This window comes from Cherax quadricarinatus, chromosome 56 (genome assembly GCF_038502225.1).
Source record: "Cherax quadricarinatus isolate ZL_2023a chromosome 56, ASM3850222v1, whole genome shotgun sequence".
NCBI classification, from domain to species: domain Eukaryota; kingdom Metazoa; phylum Arthropoda; class Malacostraca; order Decapoda; family Parastacidae; genus Cherax; species Cherax quadricarinatus.
This window is the reverse complement of record NC_091347.1, coordinates 466,069-489,128: the sequence shown is the minus strand read 5'-3', so window position 1 is coordinate 489,128 and position 23,060 is coordinate 466,069. Positions and strand designations below refer to the sequence as shown.

General features: G+C 37.1%; 1 protein-coding gene across 4 annotated transcripts in view; it reads right to left on the bottom strand.

Annotated features, from left to right (window-relative positions):
• The window catches only part of Grip84 (Gamma-tubulin ring protein 84), a 176,122-nt gene that overhangs the window by 38,057 nt on the left and 115,005 nt on the right, over positions 1 to 23,060 (bottom strand). For 2 of the 4 annotated variants that reach the window (XM_070096997.1, XM_070097000.1), the window contains 2 exons: positions 20,856 to 20,999; positions 18,742 to 18,813 (listed from right to left, as the gene is read on the bottom strand). In XM_070096997.1, the coding sequence (XP_069953098.1) occupies positions 18,742 to 18,813; positions 20,856 to 20,999 (216 nt within the window). The remainder of the gene's footprint in view (positions 1 to 18,741; positions 18,814 to 20,855; positions 21,000 to 23,060) is intronic. The other 2 variants (XM_070096999.1, XM_070096998.1) reach the window with 1 other exon arrangement.

The following is a 23,060-nucleotide window of genomic DNA, read 5'->3' as shown; positions in this document are numbered from 1 at the left end:
TTATACAAGATTTGTGCATGTTTATTGTAATAAACAACAGCGGTAAACAATAATATGATAATAACTTTAGTGCGGTTATTGTGTTCAATACAGTGAGTTTATATATATATACATTATATACAGTATTGGTCTCTCAGGCCCCAAATGTTAGTAGGAAAAGAAAAGAAAAAACTATAAAAACCGCTAAATAATGTAATGCGCGTATGTGGAATTCGTCAATGTTGCCGCCACCACATCATTTTGGACAAACTTCTTGGCACTGTATCTCGGTAAGTACTGATCAGAAATCTTTTTTTGTCTTATTACCTTCACAAAAATATGCTCTTTAATTCTGTAAGAAAAAATAATTTTTTTTTTTTTTTCAAAATTTCTTGGACACTGGAACACCACTTCAGATTTTGGCCTTGAACCCTGAAGGGGTTAAAATGGGAGTGTTAATACGACATGACATCAGTGAATCCCTGGTGTTTGCCACACTGTTTGCTCTAGCTGGCACTCAATTGAACTGGTGCTTCCACAAGGTACTAAGTGGTCCCTGATTTTTTTCATACTGCACACACTAAGTGCGCAGACCCATTCTTTCATGTCTAGGCGACTCAGGTCTACTGTGCCAAATTTGAATGTATGAAAAATAAAATGTTGATCTATGTTCGGAGTGCAACGCATTTGCATATAGATCTACATGTGGACAGTTTAACCCTTTCAGGGTCCAGAGGCCAAATTTCAAAGTGTGCACCAGTGTCCAAGAATTTTCAAAAAATAATTTTATTTTTTCTTATGAAATGATAGAGAATCTTTTTCTGAAGGTAATAAAACAAAAAGTACGAAATTTGATGGAAAATTGACGAAATTATGCTCTTGCGAATTTTGACGTGTCGGCGATATTTACGCATTGGCGATTTTGCCGACTTTGACTCCCATTTAAGGCCAATTACATTATTCCAGCCGACCAAATTCTTAGCTATTTCACTAGTATTACTTCTATTCTATTGATTGAGCACAAGAATTCGCCAAGTCAACTGTTTCAACCAGAAAATAAAGTGATTGGAAATTCGTAATTTGGCGAATTTAATACAAAGTTCAAAATACTCCAATTTCAAAATAGGGTCCAGAATAAACAATGCAGGCATTCCTGGCACTAAACTAACATTTCCTCTGTTCATTAGTTACATTTTCAGGCTTTACTAATGAATTCCATATTGATTTTTTATTCACATAATGAATTTTTATTCAAACCAAAAAACAGAAGATTTACTGTTATGCAATATTGTAATAATTGTATAAATAATATCATCACATTTGTGAACGTATATTAGACCCACAAGCAGGTGTGTATTAGACGTGCGAGGTCATTTGTTTACTCTTGAACATCGGCAAAAATTTAACATTTCCGCTACTTTGAGCACAGTTTCAAGCCATTTCCAGTACTAAAACCAATCAAAATCATCTTTGTTTCTGTAATATATCTTCCATTCTATCAAATGAGATCAAGAAATCGCAAATACAACTATTAAAAAATATGAAAAAAAAAAAAAAAAAACTGCAAAGTTGCTGTTTTAATAAAAAATTACGGTCTCAGTTTTTTCTCTCATTATGCACTATGTGCTACAGGATTTGTTTTATGTGGTGCACACATACCACATAGATGTATTATCTCATATCTAAGCCAAAATTTACTGCTCACAGCTTATCAGAGTGAGCTGAGCTCATGACGTAGATCTACGGTTTGGACCCTGAACGTAAAGCCGTAGATCTACGGTTTGGACCCTCAACGTAAAACCGTAGATCTACGGTTTGGACCCTCAACGTAAAACCGTAGATCTACGGTTTGGACCCTCAACGTAAAACCGTAGATCTACGGTTTGGACCCTCAACGTAAAACCGTAGATCTACGGTTTGGACCCTCAACGTAAAACCGTAGATCTACGGCACAGACCCTCAAAGGGTTAAAACAGCAACTTTGTAGTGTATTTTCAGATTGATTTTTATAGTTTTTTCTTAGTTTCTTGGTATTGTTTGATGGAATGGATGACATATTCGATTGGATTCAGGTCTAGAAGTAGCTTAAAATTGAGCTCCAAGTAGCAGAAATATTCAATTTTTGTTCATATTCCATAGGATGGGTAAAGCCCCTTACAATCCCCAGTCTGTTTTATGGGCTTTTATTAGGTCTTATTCAATTATTGGGATGCTGTAAACCATGAACAATCTTTCCTAGTTATATATTATCTGAGAAATAGTAAATTTAGATTTTTGTGTGAATAAGAATTCAAATTGGAAAGCAAGTGTAACATAGGAGAGGGCTGAGGATATGTCTAATGAACAGAGGAAATGTTGTTTTTAGTACCAGGAATGTCTACATTGCTTATTATGGGCTATTTTTAAATTGGCATTTTTTTAAATTTTGAGTGAAATTGGCCAAATTATCGAATTCTGATCACTTTATTGGGTAGTTGAATGGGCAGCTTCAATTGATAGAATGGTAGGCATACTAGAGAAATAGCTAAGAATTTGGTCAACTGAAATAATGGAACTGCTGTAAAATAGGAATCAAAGTAAGTGAATCGCCGGTGCGTATCATATTTTATGGTGAACAAGACACTCCGGTGTCAAGGACACACTCGCAATTCTGTCTGGCTAAATTTGGAAGAAAAAAAAAAAAACAGTATCCATGGTAATAACATAATGTTAAGCCCGAGGCATTACAAGTTGATGGTTTATTCTGTGGTTGTTTACTGCTGATGCAACTAACTGGCAAGGCTGCCAAATGAAATTTACAAATAATCAGGCCATTAGAAATTTTCTGCAATGGAACCGCAAAAATTAATTTTATTCCATTAGTTATTTATAGCAAAATTACAGTAAATAGGTAAATTACTTTTGAGTTATTTGAGGAAAATGGGGCAAGCAAATATTATTACTTGGGAGCAATTTTTTTTTGAGAGCCAGTGACACTATTTGTGTAAAAGTATACTAAAGGAGTATTGTTCTACACTTCTTCTGCAGTTACCCCAGTAATAAACAGTTTCTTTAGTGGTAGTGGGTCAGACTGGAAAATCATAATACACACTTGATACAGACTACAGTATACAGGTGTCCCTCAACATTCGCGAGGGTTAGGGGATCAAGAGCCTCGCGAATGTTGAAAAACCGCGAATGTTTGGTGCCCCAATATATTGTAGGGAAATATAATACAATACTGCTTAACTTGTTGAACCATGAACAATCATAAAATACATGAAAACGTCATAAGTTGTACTAAATATATACATGTTATGCTTTAATAACATGTATGTTATTAAATACCACAGACTCCACCACTGCCTCCACCACTTCCTCAACCAATGCGAGCCCCTACTACCCTCCCTCCGACCCCCGCAACTGGCAGCCAGCCCTCCCACCACTCAGTGTGGTGAGTGTTTTGTTTGTTCATTATTTGCTATTAAACTACAGTATAAATAATGTAAACACATTCATGACTGCATATTGGAATGGCTATTTGAACAGGTATTGGACGGTGACATCATGTGTTTACTCTTGAACACAGCAAAGAATCAAACATTTCTGCTACTGCTAATAATAACAATAGTAATAATAATAATAATAATAATAATAATAATAATAATAATGATAATAATAATAATAATAATAATAATAATAATAATAATAATAATAATAATAATATGATAAAATTGAAGAAGGAAATTGTACAAAAATACGAGGGAGTGGTTGACACATCGTCAGTGTGGCTTTGTTTATGCTGGAGTGAACATTAGTCTCCCTGCTCTTCCAAACATTTCACAATAATTCAGCGGTTGAGGCAGTGGTAGAGGCAGTGATAGAGACAGTGATAGAGGCAGTGGGTGAGGCAGTGGTATTTACTAACATATACGTATGTTATAAATAATAATAGTACATGTTAATATTAATAACATTTATAATAATAATAATAAATGTTATTCATAATGTACTATTATTATTTATAACATATATGTTAGTAAATATCACTGCCTCTACCACTGCCTCAACCACTCCAGTCGCACTCAATCTACAAGCACCAAACAATGAATTATTGTGAAATGTTTGGAAGAGCAGGGAGACTAATGTTCACTCCAGCATAAACAAAGCCACACTGACGATGTGTCAACCACTCCCTCGTATTTTTGTACAATTTCCTTCTTCAATTATATCGTATTATTATTATTATTATTATTATTGTTATTATTAGCAGTAGCAGAAATGTTTGATTCTTTGCTGTGTTCAAGAGTAAACACATGATGTCACCGTCCAATACCTGTCCAAATAGCCATTCCAATATGCAGTCATGAATGTGTTTACATTATTTATACTGTAGTTTAATAGCAAATAATGAACAAACAAAACACTCACCACACTGAGTGGTGGGAGGGCTGGCTGCCAGTTGCGGGGGTCGGAGGGAGGGTAGTAGGGACTCGCAGGAGGCGGGAAACTTGAATATGATTTGGCGGCTGAGAATTTGGTGGCTGGGAATTTGGCGGTTGGGAATTCGCGAATGTGTGAAGCCCGCGAAAGCTGAAAACGTGAATGTTGAGGGAGACCTGTAGACTCTTGGCCACCACACTTCACAATTGTAGCATGTTTAACCCTTTCAGGGTCCACAGGCCCTCTCAGAGACTTGTTCTCAGGGTCCCCAAATTTCAAAAACAAAAAACAAAAAAAGAAATCTTATGAAAAGATGGAGAATCTTTTCCCGATCATAATGACACCAAAAATATGAAATATGATGGAAAACTTACGGAATTATGCTCTCGCAAAGTTAGCGGTCTCGATGATGTTTACGCATCGGCGATTTTGCCCACTTTGAGCCCTATTTTCGGCCAATTCCAGTGTAGTAGTCGACAAAGATCATACCTATTTAGCTAGACCTCCATTTTTTCTATCGAATGAGTACAAGAAACCACCCATTTACTGATTTCAACTATCCAATACAGTGGTCAGAATTTAGCAATTTTGCCAATTTCACACAAATTTCAAAAGATGCCAATTTCCAAATAGGGTCCAGAATAAACAAGAAAGACATTCCTGGCACTAAAATAACATTTCCTCTGTTCATTAGTCACGTCTCCACGCCCCTCTTACATTCTTTTGCTTTCCATTTTGAATTTTTATTCTCACATAAACAGAAGATTTACTGTTATGCAGACTACTGCATTAGTGTAGAAATGGTATAAATAATATCGGCACACTTGTGAAAGAATATTAGACTCACCAGTTGACGTGTATTGGATGCTTAGCATGATTTGTTTACTTTTGAACTTTGGTAAAAATCAAACATTTCTGCTATTTTGAGCACAATTTCAAGGTACTTTTCATTGTAAAACCAGTCAAAATCATCTCAATTTCTGTAATATGTCTTCCATTCTATCAAATGAGACCAGGAAAACTAGAATACAACAATAAATACCATACGAAAATACAGTGCAAAGTCGCTGTTTTAATCCAAAAACTTGGTCAAAGTTTTTTTTTTTTTCTCATTACGCACTGTGTGCTGCAGGATTTTTTTTATACAGTGCACACTGACCACATAGGCCCATTCTTTCATATGTAGGCCTACCAGCTTTCTCTCACTATATTTGAAGGCGCCAGAATTTATGAGTACTAGTACGTCATGGACCCTGGCACATAAGCCGTACTAGTATGGCCGAAACCCTGAAAGGGTTAATATATTATTATAAAAAACATGTGATTGCTGGAATAATGAAATTGTCAATAATAATAATAATAATAATAATAATAATAATAATAATAATAATAATGTCAATAACGCCCCAGAGAAACATGCTTTTCATGTCATGGTGTCTCCAGCACTACTGAGACACACACTTAGCTCTTCCTTGTCTGGGATAGCAAAAAGTGTGGGAAAAAAAAAAAACACTACATGCACAGGGAAATACAGTGGACCCCCGGTATTCGATATTAATCTGTTCCTGAGAGCTCATCGTATGCCAAAATTATCGGAAGGCGAATTAATTTTCCCCATAAGAAATAATGGAAATCAAATTAATCAGTGCAAGACACCCAAAAGTATGAAAAAAAAAATTTACCACATGAAATATTAAGTTTAATGCACACAAACTGAAGAAGACATGCACAGTTTGTAGTACTCTACTAACAATAGAATACATGACACTTACCTTTAATGAAGATCTGGTGATGATTGATGGGATGGGAGGAGGGGAGAGTGTCGAAGTTGTTAATGTTTAGAAGGGGAATCCCCTTCCATTAGGACTTGAGGTAGCAAGTCCTTTTCCGGGGTTACTTCCCTTCTTCTTTTAATGCCACTAGGACCAGCTTGAGAGTCACTAGACCTGTGTTGCCGTTCCTTTAGGATTTGTCTAAAACGGGCCATAATATTGTCATTGTAATAGTCACCAGCACGGCTTGCAATAGCTGTGTTAGGGTGATTTTCATCCATAAAGGTTTGCAGTTCAACCCACTTTGCACACATTTCCTTAATTTTTGAAGTAGGCACAATGGATTCCACAACTGGCATAGGCTTCTCAGGGTTAGCCCCAAACCCTTCAAAATCTTTCTTAATTTCCATACTAATTCTCACCCTTTTTACCACAGGGATGGCACTAGAAGCTTTCTTGGGGCCCATGGTGACTTATTTTCCAGAAACAAGCACCAAAAACACTGCGATAATATGGAATGCACCGAATGTATGCTTAGATGCGAGCACACTGGCTGGCTTGTAAACACTGGCACTCATGTGGACGTGTCCCGGACGAATCGCGTGTGGCGGTTTTAACGAGTGGCGAGGCAAAATTTTTTGCGTTAAAATGTATCGAATACCGGATTTAACGTATACCGATGCCATCGAATACCAGGGGTCCACTGTACTAACCATGGCGCCATCACAACAAGTGTTGTAGCGACTATAATTCTACGTAGAAACATTGTAAGATGAGATTTATGCCAAAACGTTGCCAGTTTGTTGAACTGTTTTTCTGTAAGTTTAACCTATTTTTCAATTTTTTAAATAGTTTTGATTGTTTTCGTACCTGCTCACCTGCAGGCAGGTGAGCAGGTACTGCAGTTTTACTTTTGCTTTTTTCTAATAATTATTATTTTTATTATCACACTGGCCGATTCCCACCAAGGCAGGGTGGCCCGAAAAAGAAAAACTTTCACCATCATTCACTCCATCACTGTCTTGCCAGAAGGGTGCTTTACACTACAGTTTTTAAACTGCAACATTAACACCCCTCCTTCAGAGTGCAGGCACTGTACTTCCCATCTCCAGGACTCAAGTCCGGCCTGCCGGTTTCCCTGAATCCCTTCATAAATGTTACTTTGCTCACACTCCAACAGCACGTCAAGTATTAAAAACCATTTGTCTCCATTCACTCCTATCAAACACGCTCACGCATGCCTGCTGGAAGTCCAAGCCCCTCGCACACAAAACCTCCTTTACCCCCTCCCTCCAACCCTTCCTAGGCCGACCCCTACCCCGCCTTCCTTCCACTACAGACTGATACACTCTTGAAGTCATTCTGTTTCGCTCCATTCTCTCTACATGTCCGAACCACCTCAACAACCCTTCCTCAGCCCTCTGGACAACAGTTTTGGTAATCCCGCACCTCCTCCTAACTTCCAAACTACGAATTCTCTGCATTATATTCACACCACACATTGCCCTCAGACATGACATCTCCACTGCCTCCAGCCTTCTCCTCGCTGCAACATTCATCACCCACGCTTCACACCCATATAAGAGCGTTGGTAAAACTATACTCTCATACATTCCCCTCTTTGCCTCCAAGGACAAAGTTCTTTGTCTCCACAGACTCCTAAGTGCACCACTCACTCTTTTTCCCTCATCAATTCTATGATTCACCTCATCTTTCATAGACCCATCCGCTGACACGTCCACTCCCAAATATCTGAATACGTTCACCTCCTCCATACTCTCTCCCTCCAATCTGATATTCAATCTTTCATCACCTAATCTTTTTGTTATCCTCATAACCTTACTCTTTCCTGTATTCACCTTTAATTTTCTTCTTTTGCACACCCTACCAAATTCATCCACCAATCTCTGCAACTTCTCTTCAGAATCTCCCAAGAGCACAGTGTCATCAGCAAAGAGCAGCTGTGACAACTCCCACTTTGTGTGTGATTCTTTATCTTTTAACTCCACGCCTCTTGCCAAGACCCTCGCATTTACTTCTCTTACAACCCCATCTATAAATATATTAAACAACCACGGTGACATCACACATCCTTGTCTAAGGCCTACTTTTACTGGGAAAAAAATTTCCCTCTTTCCTACATACTCTAACTTGAGCCTCACTATCCTCGTAAAAACTCTTCACTGCTTTCAGTAACCTACCTCCTACACCATACACTTGCAACATCTGCCACATTGCCCCCCTATCCACCCTGTCATACGCCTTTTCCAAATCCATAAATGCCACAAAGACCTCTTTAGCCTTATCTAAATACTGTTCACTTATATGTTTCACTGTAAACACCTGGTCCACACACCCCCTACCTTTCCTAAAGCCTCCTTGTTCATCTGCTATCCTATTCTCCGTCTTACTCTTAATTCTTTCAATTATAACTCTACCATACACTTTACCAGGTACACTCAACAGACTTATCCCCCTATAATTTTTGCACTCTCTTTTATCCCCTTTGCCTTTATACAAAGGAACTATGCATGCTCTCTGCCAATCCCTAGGTACCTTACCCTCTTCCATACATTTATTAAATAATTGCACCAACCACTCCAAAACTATATCCCCACCTGCTTTTAACATTTCTATCTTTATCCCATCAATCCCGGCTGCCTTACCCCCTTTCATTTTACCTACTGCCTCACGAACTTCCCCCACACTCACAACTGGCTCTTCCTCACTCCTACAAGATGTTATTCCTCCTTGCCCTATACACGAAATCACAGCTTCCCTATCTTCATCAACATTTAACAATTCCTCAAAATATTCCCTCCATCTTCCCAATACCTCTAACTCTCCATTTAATAACTCTCCTCTCCTATTTTTAACTGACAAATCCATTTGTTCTCTAGGCTTTCTTAACTTGTTAATCTCACTCCAAAACTTTTTCTTATTTTCAACAAAATTTGTTGATAACATCTCACCCACTCTCTCATTTGCTCTCTTTTTACATTGCTTCACCACTCTCTTAACTTCTCTCTTTTTCTCCATATACTCTTCCCTCCTTGCATCACTTCTACTTTGTAAAAACTTCTCATATGCTAACTTTTTCTCCCTTACTACTCTCTTTACATCATCATTCCACCAATCGCTCCTCTTCCCTCCTGCACCCACTTTCCTGTAACCACAAACTTCTGCTGAACACTCTAACACTACATTTTTAAACCTACCCCATACCTCTTCGACCCCATTGCCTATGCTCTCATTAGCCCATCTATCCTCCAATAGCTGTTTATATCTTACCCTAACTGCCTCCTCTTTTAGTTTATAAACCTTCACCTCTCTCTTCCCTGATGCTTCTATTCTCCTTGTATCCCATCTACCTTTTACTCTCAGTGTAGCTACAACTAGAAAGTGATCTGATATATCTGTGGCCCCTCTATAAACATGTACATCCTGAAGTCTACTCAACAGTCTTTTATCTACCAATACATAATCCAACAAACTACTGTCATTTCGCCCTACATCATATCGTGTATACTTATTTATCCTCTTTTTCTTAAAATATGTATTACCTATAACTAAACCCCTTTCTATACAAAGTTCAATCAAAGGGCTCCCATTATCATTTACACCTGGCACCCCAAACTTACCTACCACACCCTCTCTAAAAGTTTCTCCTACTTTAGCATTCAAGTCCCCTACCACAATTACTCTCTCACTTGGTTCAAAGGCTCCTATACATTCACTTAACATCTCCCAAAATCTCTCTCTCTCCTCTGCATTCCTCTCTTCTCCAGGTGCATACACGCTTATTATGACCCACTTCTCGCATCCAACCTTTACTTTAATCCACATAATTCTTGAATTTACACATTCATATTCTCTTTTCTCCTTCCATAACTGATCATTTAACATTACTGCTACCCCTTCCTTTGCTCTAACTCTCTCAGATACTCCAGATTTAATCCCATTTATTTTTCTAATAATGTTCCCTTAATATTACAGGATCATTTGGGATGAGTAAAAATATTATTACTCAGTAGTTTGATGGAAAACAGGTGAATTAGCTACTGGTACTACCTGTAGTCCATTCACTCCATCATCTGCTGGAGTTAAATGCCAATGATTTTTTATTATTTCTGTTATTTATTGATTATTTTATACTAAACAATTAACATGATTAATTTTGGGATCATAAACATGAGCTTAGATTACTGTCTAGTTTTGAACCACTTCTCTAGGCTTAGGATGAGGCATGTGAGCAGCCTTTGCCCTGCAAGATACTGGTTAAATTTTCAAGACTTTTTGTAAAAAAAAATAGCATTTTTGATACCATAAAATACGGTAACTTCTGCCATGACTGCTAAATCTGCACCAGAGTAATTCCCTAAGTTTTCCACCAAATTTTGTACTTTTTAGTGTCATTACCTTCGGAGAAAGATTCTCTACCATCTCTCAATTTTTGTTTTCACTCCATGGGGAAGAGGAACAGAATTCTTCCTCCGTAAGCCATGTGTATCGTAAGAGGTGATTAAAATGCCGGGAGCAAGGGGCTAGTTACTCCTTCTCCTGTATACGTATACAGCCTCTCCTCACTTACTGATGTACTTGTTTACCGACAACTCGGAGTTACGAAGGGCTCTCTGACGAGTCATTATTGTACACTTCTTCCTACAGTCACTCAGTACACTAGCTTTCACAGTCTCCAAGACTACATATTTGTACAAATTTCCTGTTGTATGTCCTCTTCCAAGAGGAAAAACAACAGGAAAATGGAAGAAATACAAAAGAATTTCATTGTAACAGGATTAGTGATGCGTCTCAGCATCCAGCAATCTCCAAGACTACATATTTCATCTATAAATTTGTTCTTTATTGTGCATCCCATAGTATAAGATAGAGTCAGAAATGCAGCAGTACTTGGAAGAGGAAAAACATGAGGAAAATGGAAGAATTTCACAGTAAAGGGGTTAGCTGGTAATAATACTAATAATAATCATAATAATAAATAATTGCTCTGGAGTGTTATAAATAATAAAAATAAAAATAATAAAAATAATAATAATAATAATAATAAATCATTCTGGAGTGCTTTAAATGTCAGTTACCAAAAATATATGAAATACATATGACATTTAAAGTGCTCCAGAGTGATTTATTATTATAAATTACTATTTTTATTATAATTATTATTACCATCGTCATACCTTGTTCACTCAGTTAAATCTTTTCTTAAGATGCCATGAGACAGAGAGCATAGAATATGACTTAGAAAAAAAAATTGGGAAAAAATCGTGCTATTTTTGCATTTTTTCTTACGATAAGAGTAACATGAATGTGGGGCAGAAGTTTGTGGTTATAGGAGGGTGGGGGCAGGAGGAAAGAGGAGTGATTGTTGGAATGATGAAGTAAAGGATGTGATAAAAGAGAAAAAGGTAGCTTACGAGAGGTTTTTACAAAGCAGAAGTGTTATAAGAAGAGCAGAGTATATGAAGAGTAAAAGAAAGGTAAAGAGAGTGGTGAGAGAGTGCAAAAGGAGAGCAGATGAAAGAGTGGGAGAGGCACTGTCAAGAAATTTTAATGAAAATAAGAAAAAATTTTGGAGCGAGTTAAACAAGTTAAGAAAGCCTAGGGAAAGTATGGATTTGTCAGTTAAAAACAGAGTAGGGGAGTTAGTAGATGGGGAGAGGGAGGTATTAGGTAGATGGCGAGAATATTTTGAGGAACTTTTAAATGTTGAGGAAGAAAGGGAGGCAGTAATTTCATGCACTGGCCAGGGAGGTATACCATCTTTTAGGAGTGAAGAAGAGCAGAATGTAAGTGTGGTGGAGGTACGTGAGGCATTACGTAGAATGAAAGGGGGTAAAGCAGCTGGAACTGATGGGATCATGACAGAAATGTTAAAAGCAGGGGGGGATATAGTGTTGGAGTGGTTGGTACTTTTGTTTAATAAATGTATGAAAGAGGGGAAGGTACCTAGGGATTGGCGGAGAGCATGTATAGTCCCTTTATATAAAGGGAAAGGGGACAAAAGAGATTGTAAAAATTATAGAGGAATAAGTTTACTGAGTATACCAGGAAAAGTATACGGTAGGGTTATAATTGAAAGAATTAGAGGTAAGACAGAATGTAGGATTGCGGATGAGCAAGGAGGCTTCAGAGTGGGTAGGGGATGTGTAGATCAAGTGTTTACATTGAAGCATATATGTGAACAGTATTTAGATAAAGGTAGGGAAGTTTTTATTGCATTTATGGATTTAGAAAAGGCATATGATAGAGTGGATAGAGGAGCAATGTGGCAGATGTTGCAAGTATATGGAATAGGTGGTAAGTTACTAAATGCTGTAAAGAGCTTTTATGAGGATAGTGAGGCTCAGGTTAGGGTGTGTAGAAGAGAGGGAGACTACTTCCCGGTAAAAGTAGGTCTTAGACAGAGATGTGTAATGTCACCATGGTTGTTTACTATATTTATAGATGGGGTTGTAAAAGAAGTAAATGCTAGGGTGTTCGGGAGAGGGGTGGGATTAAATTATGGGGAATCAAATTCAAAATGGGAATTGACACAGTTACTTTTTTGCTGATGATACTGTGCTTATGGGAGATTCTAAAGAAAAATTGCAAAGGTTAGTGGATGAGTTTGGGAATGTGTATAAAGGTAGAAAGCTAAAAGTGAACATAGAAAAGAGTAAGGTGATGAGGGTATCAAATGATTTAGATAAAGAAAAATTGGATATCAAATTTGGGAGGAGGAGTATGGAAGAAGTGAATGTTTTCAGATACTTGGGAGTTGACGTGTCGGCGGATGGATTTATGAAGGATGAGGTTAATCATAGAATTGATGAGGGAAAAAAGGTGAGTGGTGCATTGAGGTATATGTGGAGTCAAAAAATGTTATCTATGGAGGCAAAGAAGGGAATGTATGAAAGTACAGTAGTACCAACACTCTTATATGGATGTGAAGCTTGGGTGGTAAATGCAGCAGCGAGGAGACGATTGGAGGCAGTGGAGATGTCCTGTCTAAGGGCAATGTGTGGTGTAAATATTATGCAGAAAATTCGGAATGTGGAAATTAGGAGAAGGTGTGGAGTTCATAAAATCATTAGTCAGAGGGTAGAAGAGGGGTTGTTGAGGTGGTTTGGTCATTTAGAGAGAATGGATCAAAGTAGAATGACATGGAAAGCATATAAATCTATAGGGGAAGGAAGGAGGGGTAGGGGTCGTCCTCGAAAGGGTTGGAAAGAGGGGGTAAAGGAGGTTTTGTGGGCTAGGGGCTTGGACTTCCAGCAAGCGTGCATGAGCGTGTTAGATAGGAGTGAATGGAGGCGAATGATACTTGGGACCTGACGATCTGTTGGAGTGTGAGCAGGGTAATATTTAGTGAAGGGATTCAGGGAAACCGGTTATGTTCATATAGTCGGAATTGAGTCCTGGAAATGGGAAGTACAATGCCTGCACTTTAATGGAGGGGTTTGGGATATTGGCAGTTTGGAGGGATATGTTGTGTATCTTTATACGTATATGCTTCTAAGCTGTTGTATTCTGAGCACCTCTGCAAAAGCAGTGATAATGTGTGAGTGTGGTGAAAGTGTTGAATGATGATGAAAGTATTTTCTTTTTGGGGATTTTCTTTCTTTTTTGGGTCACCCTGCCTCAGTGGGAGATGGCCGACTTGTTGAAAAAAGAAAAAAAAAAAAAAAAAAAAAAAAAAAATAGTAATTTAGGAGTGTTTGCCCTGTTGTAAACACTGTTTTCTTTTGTTATAGACCAGAGGTGCAAACGAGAGAATAGCAGCCCCTGCCCTTACCCCACTCATATAATATGGCATACATTTTTCATTTTGCATCTTTATTCCAGTTCTAGGGTATTTATCATGTTTCTCATATCAATTTGGAATAAATGTGATAGATAGATAACCTTTACGTATTACTAATATTAGCGTAATTACACATTTTATTAGTGCCATGGCTAACATCCAACACCCTTGACGATTCACCAGCTACTGAATGCTTCTGCTGGCCTCTCCCTCCCTCCTATAGCTCCTCCCACTTCATAACGATGCTGGATGGTGGATTTAACCCTTAAACTGTCCAAACTTGCATAGCGCTCCGAACGTAGATCTACGTTCAGAGTGCTACGCAAGTGTACACAGAGCTACGTTTGGACAGTTTAAGGGTTAATGTATTAGACAGAAAAAAAAAATAAAAAAAATTGGAAAAAAATTCTGAAAATTCAATACAATGTATATTACTTGGCGCATCATAAAAATAATTTTTGTAAAATGACTAATTCTTTGTAGAAACATGGTACAAAGCTGATACTTATACCAAAATGTTGCCAGATTCTTAAGTTATTTTTTCCTAAGCTTAACTCATTGTATGTGTATTTTACTATTTTGTTGTTTTCTGTAATATATGAGTTATGCAAATTAAAATAGTTATCAAGTTGTAGTTTCATTTTTATTTTTTCTTTCTAGTATATGTATTTAATTCATCATCTGGCATTGTTACAAAGTGGGTGGAGTTATAGTAGAGGGAGAAGCGAGCAGTGTCTCAGTAACTCATGATTGCCCCTTTAAAATATTGCATAATTATACTATTACTATCAATAAAGGTTATCTACCTATCATATTTATTCCAGAATAATATTAGGTATAACATAAATAACATGGAAGCATGATAAAGATGCCCAAATTAATAAAAACTGACATTATATAGAGAGGTACTGAAGGGTGGAGGGCAGGGAGGGATTAAAAAAAAAAATAAGTGACTGTGCCTATTACAGAAAACGTTACGTGCCTAAAGGGTAGCTATAGAAGATCACTCTTAGCCTAAGCAAAGACTAAAAAAAAGTGCGATTTTCTTGAAAAAAAAAAATTCCCAAGTAATCAGCTATGCAGGTGTTTCCTGGAATATCTCAGAAGTCACTGACCTATTTTATGTTACATTACCATTAATAATAAACAGATTGAAAGGAATTTCCCAGCAAACATAAAACTGAATGTTTTAATTTTGGGTGGTGACACTTTTGAAGTGTCAGTAAGGGGCGATTCATCAATTTGCGACAAATTCGTTTACCGTTGTGTTCCTAGGAACACAACGGTAAGCGAGGAGAGGCTGTATTACTATACTTAAAAAGAGAAACTTTCATTTTTCTTTTTGGAACACCCTGCCTTGGTGGGATACAGCCGGTCTGTTGAAAGATTTTTTTTTTTTTTTCATTTCTGGACAGTGAGAAAAAGTTTCAGATTGGGGCTCAAGACCCTGAAAGGGTTGATATACACACTAATAAATTATAATACAGATACTGCTAGGCTCAGGCTTTGAAATGAGCTTAGGATAACAGCATTTACCGTATAAAGAAAATAAAGGAGCTCTGAGCCTAATTCCTATAAGACAGTTATAAAAACATATATAATAGAGAATGAGAATGAAAAAACGAGAGAGACCTATACTGTATGATTCTCCATGACAATTTGCACCTTAATAGAATAATTATTCACAACTAAATTCTGTTAAATTAAAAAAATACTAGTCTTTTTAAAGTATAATTGCCGAAGCAATTCGTAGTCATCTTGATAGGCATAAATTGATTAATGAATCTCAACATGGTTTTACAAAGGGGCGTTCCTGTTTTACGAATTTACTAACTTTTTTTCACTAAGGTGTTTAACACTTTCAGGGTTGGTGCTGTACTAGTATGCATAAATTCTAGCACCTTCAAATCTAGCGAGAGAAAGCTGGTAGGCCTACATATGAAAGAATGGGTCTATGTGGTAAGTGTGCGCAGTATAAAAAAAAATCCTGCAGCACACAGTGCATAATGTTTTTGGTTTAAAACAGCGACTTTGCAGTGTATTTTCGTATGCTATTTATGGTTGTATTCTAGTTTTCCTGGTCTCATTTTATAGAATGGAAGACATATTATGGAAATTGAGATGATTTTTATTGGTTTCACAATGAAAAGTACCTTGAAATTGAGTTCAAAGTAGCAGAAATGTTCAATTTTTGCCAAAGTTCAAAAGAAAATAAATCAAGCCATGCATCCAATACACTTCAACTGGTGAGTCTAATATTCTTTCACAAGTGTGCTAATATTATTTATACCATTTCTACACCATTTCTAAACTAATGCAGTAGTCTGCATAACAGTAAATCTTCTATTTTTTGTGAGAATAAAAATCCAAAGTGGAAAGCAAAAGAGATGTAACAGAGGCCTAGGGATGTGACTAATGAACAGAGGAAATGTTATTTTAGTGCCAGGAATGTTTGTCTTGTTTATTCTGGACCCTATTTGGAAATTGGCATCTTTTGAAATTTGTGTGAAATTGGCAAAATTGCTAATTTCAGACCACTTTGTTGGATAGTTGAAATCAGTAAATGGGTGGTTTCTTGTACTCATTCGATAGAAAAAATGGAGTTCTAGCAAAATAGTTATGATTTCTGTTGACCGGTACACTGGAATTGGCTGACAATAGGGCTCAAAGTGGGTGAAATCGCCAATGTGTCAACGTCGTTGAGACCGCTAACTTCGCGAGAACATATTTTCGTAAGTTTTTCATCAAATTTCATACTTTTGGTGTCGTTATCATCGGGAAAATATTCTCTATCATTTCACAAGAAAAAATAATTATTTTTTTTTCTTTTTCAAAAAATTTCCGACCCTGAAAACAAGTTTAGGAGAGAGCCTGCCAACCCTGAAAGGTTTAAGGAGGTAGATCATGGTAGTGAATATGATATTGTGTATATGGACTTCAGTAAGGCTTTTGCTAGAGTTCCACATCAGAGGCTATTGAGGAAACTTAAGGCACACGGAATAGGAGGAGAAATTTTTCCTGGGTAGAGGCATGGCTGACAAACAGGCAGCAGAGAGTTTGCATAAATGGGGAGAAATCAGAATGGGGGCACGTCACAAGCGGTGTTCCACAGGGGTCAGTGTTGGGCCTGTTGCTGATGACACCAAAATAGGCCATCCAATTCATTCTAATGAGGACACCAGAGCACTCCAGGATGATTTGAATAAACTGATGCAATGGTCGGAGAAGTGGCAGATGCAGTTTAATATAGATAAATGCAAAAATTCTAAATGTTGGACAGTTAAATAACCATGCCATATATAAACTAAATAATGTAGATCTTAATACTACTGATTGCGAAAAGGATTTAGGAGTTCTAGTTAGCAGTCATCTAAAACCAAGACAACAGTGCATTAGTGTTTGTAATAAAGTTAACAGAATCCTTGGCTTCATATCTAGAAGTATAAATAATAGAAATCCTCAGGTTGTTCTTCAACTCTATATCCTTGGTTAGACCTCATTTAGATTATGCTGCACAGTTCTGGTCACCGTATTATAAAATGGATATAAATGCACTGGAAAACATACAGAGGAGGATGACAAAGTTGATCCCATGTATCAGAAATCTTCCTTACGAGGATAGACTGAGGGGCCCTGAATCTGCACTCTCTTGAAAGGCGTAGAATTAGGGGTATATGATCGAAGTGTATAAATGGAAAACAGGAATAAATAAAGGGGATGTAAATAGCATGCTGAAAATTTCCAGCCAAGACAGGACTCGCAGCAATGATTTCAAGTTGGAAAAATTCAGATTCAGGAAGGATATAGGAAAGCACTGGTGTGGTAATAGAGTTGTGGATGAGTGGAACAAACTCTCGAGTATGGTTATAGAGACTAAAACGTTGTGTAGTTTTAAAAATAGGTTAGATAAATATACAAGTGGGTGTGGGTGGGCGTGAGTTGGACCTGACTAGCTTGTGCTGCTAGGTCTGATGCCGTGCTCCTTCCTTAAGTGGAAGTGACCTGACTAGGTGGGTCATAGGGCTAATCCAGGAAGTGGGGGGGGGGGGGCACAACATGGACCTGCTTTGCATGGGTCAGTAGACCTGTTGCAGTGTTCCTTCTTTCTTATGTTCTTATATTCAAGATCTTTTTTGTAATAAAATACTGCACACTTAAGTTTTTGGAACAGAGAAAATTAAACAATTCATACTCAGGTAGAATGCTTCCTGATACTACCATGAGGTATGACAGACAGGCAGACACACACACACACACACACACACACACACACACACAAAAGGCTGAATTCCCATTAAATGAATATGGTGAACACTAATTAATACATGAATAAACATCTGTAAACTATTCTGATATCTAATCTCTAAATTCAGAACATCAAGCAATTTTAACAGCTATGTACGTACATAAACATAATCACCATAGATGCCCATTTCTAACACTGTAACTACAGTAGTTTTATTATCTCCATCCATCCATTTTTCATGCAGTTACAAAATAGCACAAAAACATCAGCACCAGATATTTCGAAGTTACCTCAAGTGCTAACTGCCATATATCTGCTAAAATGTTAGCCTGACAGATCTGCAGTCCCTGTCAATCACTTTAATGAAGTTTTCGATTTATCTGGGTGATTTATTCCCATCATGCAAACCAGTTACTATATTTTCCCATGAAAATTATTGAACACTAACAGGAGTAACCATATTAATAACATAAAATCACTCTCCATTGGTATGGTAAAGAACTGCTTGTTACAAGTACCTCTCGATCTATCGAGTCTCTTCGTTCATCAGACATCCATAGTTCTGCTTCCAAGTAGTACTTTTTCATTCTCTGGGGGGGGGGGGGGTCAGGGGATTTAAGATAATGGAAGGGGAAGACATAGCATATTAAGATTGCGAGTAATAGGGAAAAATCATCATATTAATTAGAACAGGTAACAGTAAAATTGTCAAATTGAATAATGAATTTCAGGAAAGGAGGTAAGAATAAAATTAGGAATGGGTATCACGAGAGCATTAGAGAAAGGGGACCAAAGAGATGGCATAATTAGGGCAGGAATATGTATGTGGCAAGGGAAGAGAATCTGAAATAATTTTTTATAGAACTAAATACAGTAACTGGACATTATCCTTGCTTTGTAAACATTAACCAAAATTTTTTAACAAGGCTAAACATGTGTTACTCTTTAGCTAATAATATTTTCACCTTTAGCTTTGATAGAGAGAAAACAGTTACCTGGAACTTTTATTGTCAATGCATCACTCATGCAGTGGGCTTTGTAAATTAAAAAATAAATAAGGTCTCCTTCCCATACTAGGGATAACTTATAAAGTAGTGACTATGAGTGAAGTCAAGAACAAGTGAGATGTGTGTCAGGTGACATCGACTCCCTCTAGCCAGAAAACTCCCAGGAGTTTTCTGGCTAGAGGATAAGATTTACCTGAACCCCTAGCAGAAAACTTCTGGGACATTATGGAATCAACATGACCTGATGCACACACCCCACTTGTTCTTCACATTATCACTATTTACTATTTTGAAAGCTTTCTCTCTCATACCAAGTTTACCTGTTTGTGACCTGATAAAACCTAGTGTGTGGGCAAAACATCAGCAATATATTGGCCACTCTACATTCCAAAGTAAAACTTGTGCTATTTCTATACTGAAATATAGGACATACTTCCTTTAACAGTTCACCAAATATGATCAATGCCTTTATTCACTTGCAGATAAAAATCTACCCTTTACTCCAGCCTCTAATTCAATATCTTTAATGCCTTGTTACCTCTGGGAATTTTTCTTACTGCTGGCCCCATGTAAAAGGTAACCACAGTTTTGTCACCCCTGTAGTAACTTATAGATAAGCTGGAATACAATTCTCCATATGTAATGCTTTTGGTTGGAATGAATAGGACTCAATTCTTCAAAGCACATTTTTGTTTTATAGGTCTGTTAAACGTCTGAAGCACAAGTGCAAGATGTTTGTAATATGAATGTTGTCTGGTTTTAACAAACTGGGGCAAGAGCTCATTTTGCCATAACAGTAAAGATAAACATAATGTATTGTTTGATAATGATATGGACTAATACAGAAGTGACAAAACTTTATAGGCATCCTAGAATCCATAATACATTGAAGAAATCACCTTAATATTGTGTGGAAAGAATGAGTACTTCAGGAAATAATAAGAAGTACAAAAGTAGCAGAGAAGAAAAAAAGAAACAATGACAAGACACAAGGGAAAATAACAAAGTCAAAGAAAGGGAAAATTATTTATTGAAATGGTAATGTTCAGGCAGAGAAAATAGAGCAGATCACGCAAGTGATACTGAAGTGAGTATAACCATAGAAATGAACAAGGTAAAGGTTTCATGGGTAACCATGGCAAATCACCCTCCTGGTATTAACTAAACTTCTGTGATTGTGTTAGTTAATATTCATATAATAAATTATGCACAATGGTCTGGAAACTTTTATGTTTAATTTATAAATTTTTAACCTTTACTGCAGTACACACTTCCTATATATTGTAAAACCTAAACAATCTCCCTACATTATCAAGCTTATTCTGCAATAAATAACTGAAAACCTAAACAATCTCCTTACATTATCAAGCTTATTCTGCAATAAATAACTGAAGGCTGATATACCGTATTTTACAGCAAACATGATGCTCTGGTGTTGAGGACGCCCCCTCCAATTCCGACTGGCTAAATTTAAAAAAAAAAAAAAAAAAACTTTGGCTTACAAGATGCTGGGTAAATTTACGAGACTTATTTTTGGAAAAAAAAATAGCGTCTTCGATGCTGTAAAATACAGTAATTCCATTTGGGTAAAGAACACTAGCACCACATTCTGACAGAAGACTTACCTCTATGAAATTGGCAAAACTGACACATATGGTGGTAAGTTTAGAGATCATGCGCAGCAGTTCTGGTGAAGTAAGCATACAGTCCTTCAAGCACCCACTCAGGAAGTCATTATGGAATGCAAGTACTTCATCCACATTCTCCACCTGTTAAATTTTGAACTAATAGTGATTTAACTATGTTACATCATACAACATGATGAAATTATGGCAAAAAGAGTTGTTTTAGGCCTAATTTTTATCACCTTTAGTATGAACATTTCAACTAATAAACTGGGTCATTTAGAATTTTTATCAGTGATGTCCAAATTAATTAATTAATTAGGGTCAACATTTTCAATGACATGACCTATCCATTATGGGGCACATCTATATTTTTGAGTGGATTAAAAATATAAACTTGCTATCATCACACAGAAATAAACAGGACTCGTTTGTATTCACCAGTACACAAACCTTGCATTACTCCTCAGATATGAAGACAATATATACATATATTAAGTGTCAGGAAATTTGTTCTTGCACTACAGCAGTATTAACATACCAAGCACACACATGATTTCTGTATTTCCACTGTTATGACAACAAACTTTGCATAAGAGAAAAATTTTATATTTCTCTTTTTATTACAACTTTATTATTATCTACAAACTCATTTATTACACCTTTACCTCTCACAGCCAATAAAATTCAATGATTTCAGTTTTGTTGTGGGACAATTCTGACTAACACACTTTGGAGAAGAAACTAAAAAAACAAGTCTTGATTCATCCTGGACCATTATCAAGTCATGACTGAGTGAAAAGTGGAGAAAGCCATAAGATAGGTTGGGTGAAAAGATGAGAAAGAAGTTAAGAGACAAAACAGGTGAACATGTGAGAAGCAAGTCAGAAGACAGGATGGCTGAAAAGGTGAGAAAGCCAGAAGATAGGTTGGGTGAGGTGAGGAGAATGACAAGGTTGGGTCAAGTCATGACTTTTGAGGATTTGGCTAAAGCTTCTTCTCTAAATTTCTTTATTTCCAAATTGTTTCAGCTATGGTATTGCACCTTATAATTTCCTTTTATGTAGTTTTGTATAACAGTTAATAAACGAGACAAGACAGATTGAAGCAGTACATATACCTCCTAGCTATGTATGCTGGGCATTAAAGTATGAAAGTTTTGGAAATCAACACTTAACAATTTGTACATAAAGGGGTAGATAGATGTACATGTACCAAATGTATCCCACCTACTCGCTTATACGCTCTGTAATAATTTAATTCAAATACTTCCCAGACAAAACTACATTACAATATTTATTTATTTATATTAACCAGGAGGAAGTGCTAAACCTGTAATGATCAATTACATAGCACTTCAAAGGATGAGTCCAGTTCCTTGGATCAAAAGCCCTTCACTAGCATTGTTACCTCTCCCTGGAGGCACAAATGAACTGACATGGAGAAAGCAAAAAGAATATAAGGGGTTACTGTAGATTTTGGTCTAGCAGGACTACCACCGAGGCCTTCTTAACCCTTTCAGTTGCCGTCATGAAGAACTATGTCACTGAAGTCGGGGTCCTAACATAGCTCTACGTCATGAACTCGACTCAATTTGATAGGCTGCAAGTGGTAAATATAAGTCAAGATATAAGAGAATTAGTCTGTGTTGCCTGCAAAGAATATGTAATCTTTATTCGGAGCATGTTAACACACTCACATAGGCTACCTCACCAACCAGCAAACCAGATGCTAAGGCTCTGATGATCTAACGGGGCCCCATAGTCAGATCAGTATTTAGGTTCAGCCAATGAGAAGGTGGATCTGGCAATTGTGAAGGTGACATGGTTACCACTCACGTTTTTTACCCTTGTCATTTCCATTCTAGAGCTGGTTGAAGCACAGTGGTTTGCTTTCATTTGGCTGCTATTCTGCCTTGATTACCGTGGCATGCACTTATACCTATTGCTGTACATAGTGTATATAGTATACATACTGCTGCTTATATTTGGTGAAGGATAATATAATTCAAAGTCTTTCTGCTGTATTTATTTTGCTCCCTTTACACCCAGGTTAACAGGCTTTTGAGAACCTGGGTTGTAATATGGGGGCCTGTCCGGGATCTGGAGCTGGACTTAGAGCAGGAGCTGAACCTAGAGTTGAGGTTGGAGCAGGAAGTATATTGCAGATAGCTGGCTATCTGGCATTGCATCAGCTTTGCCAACA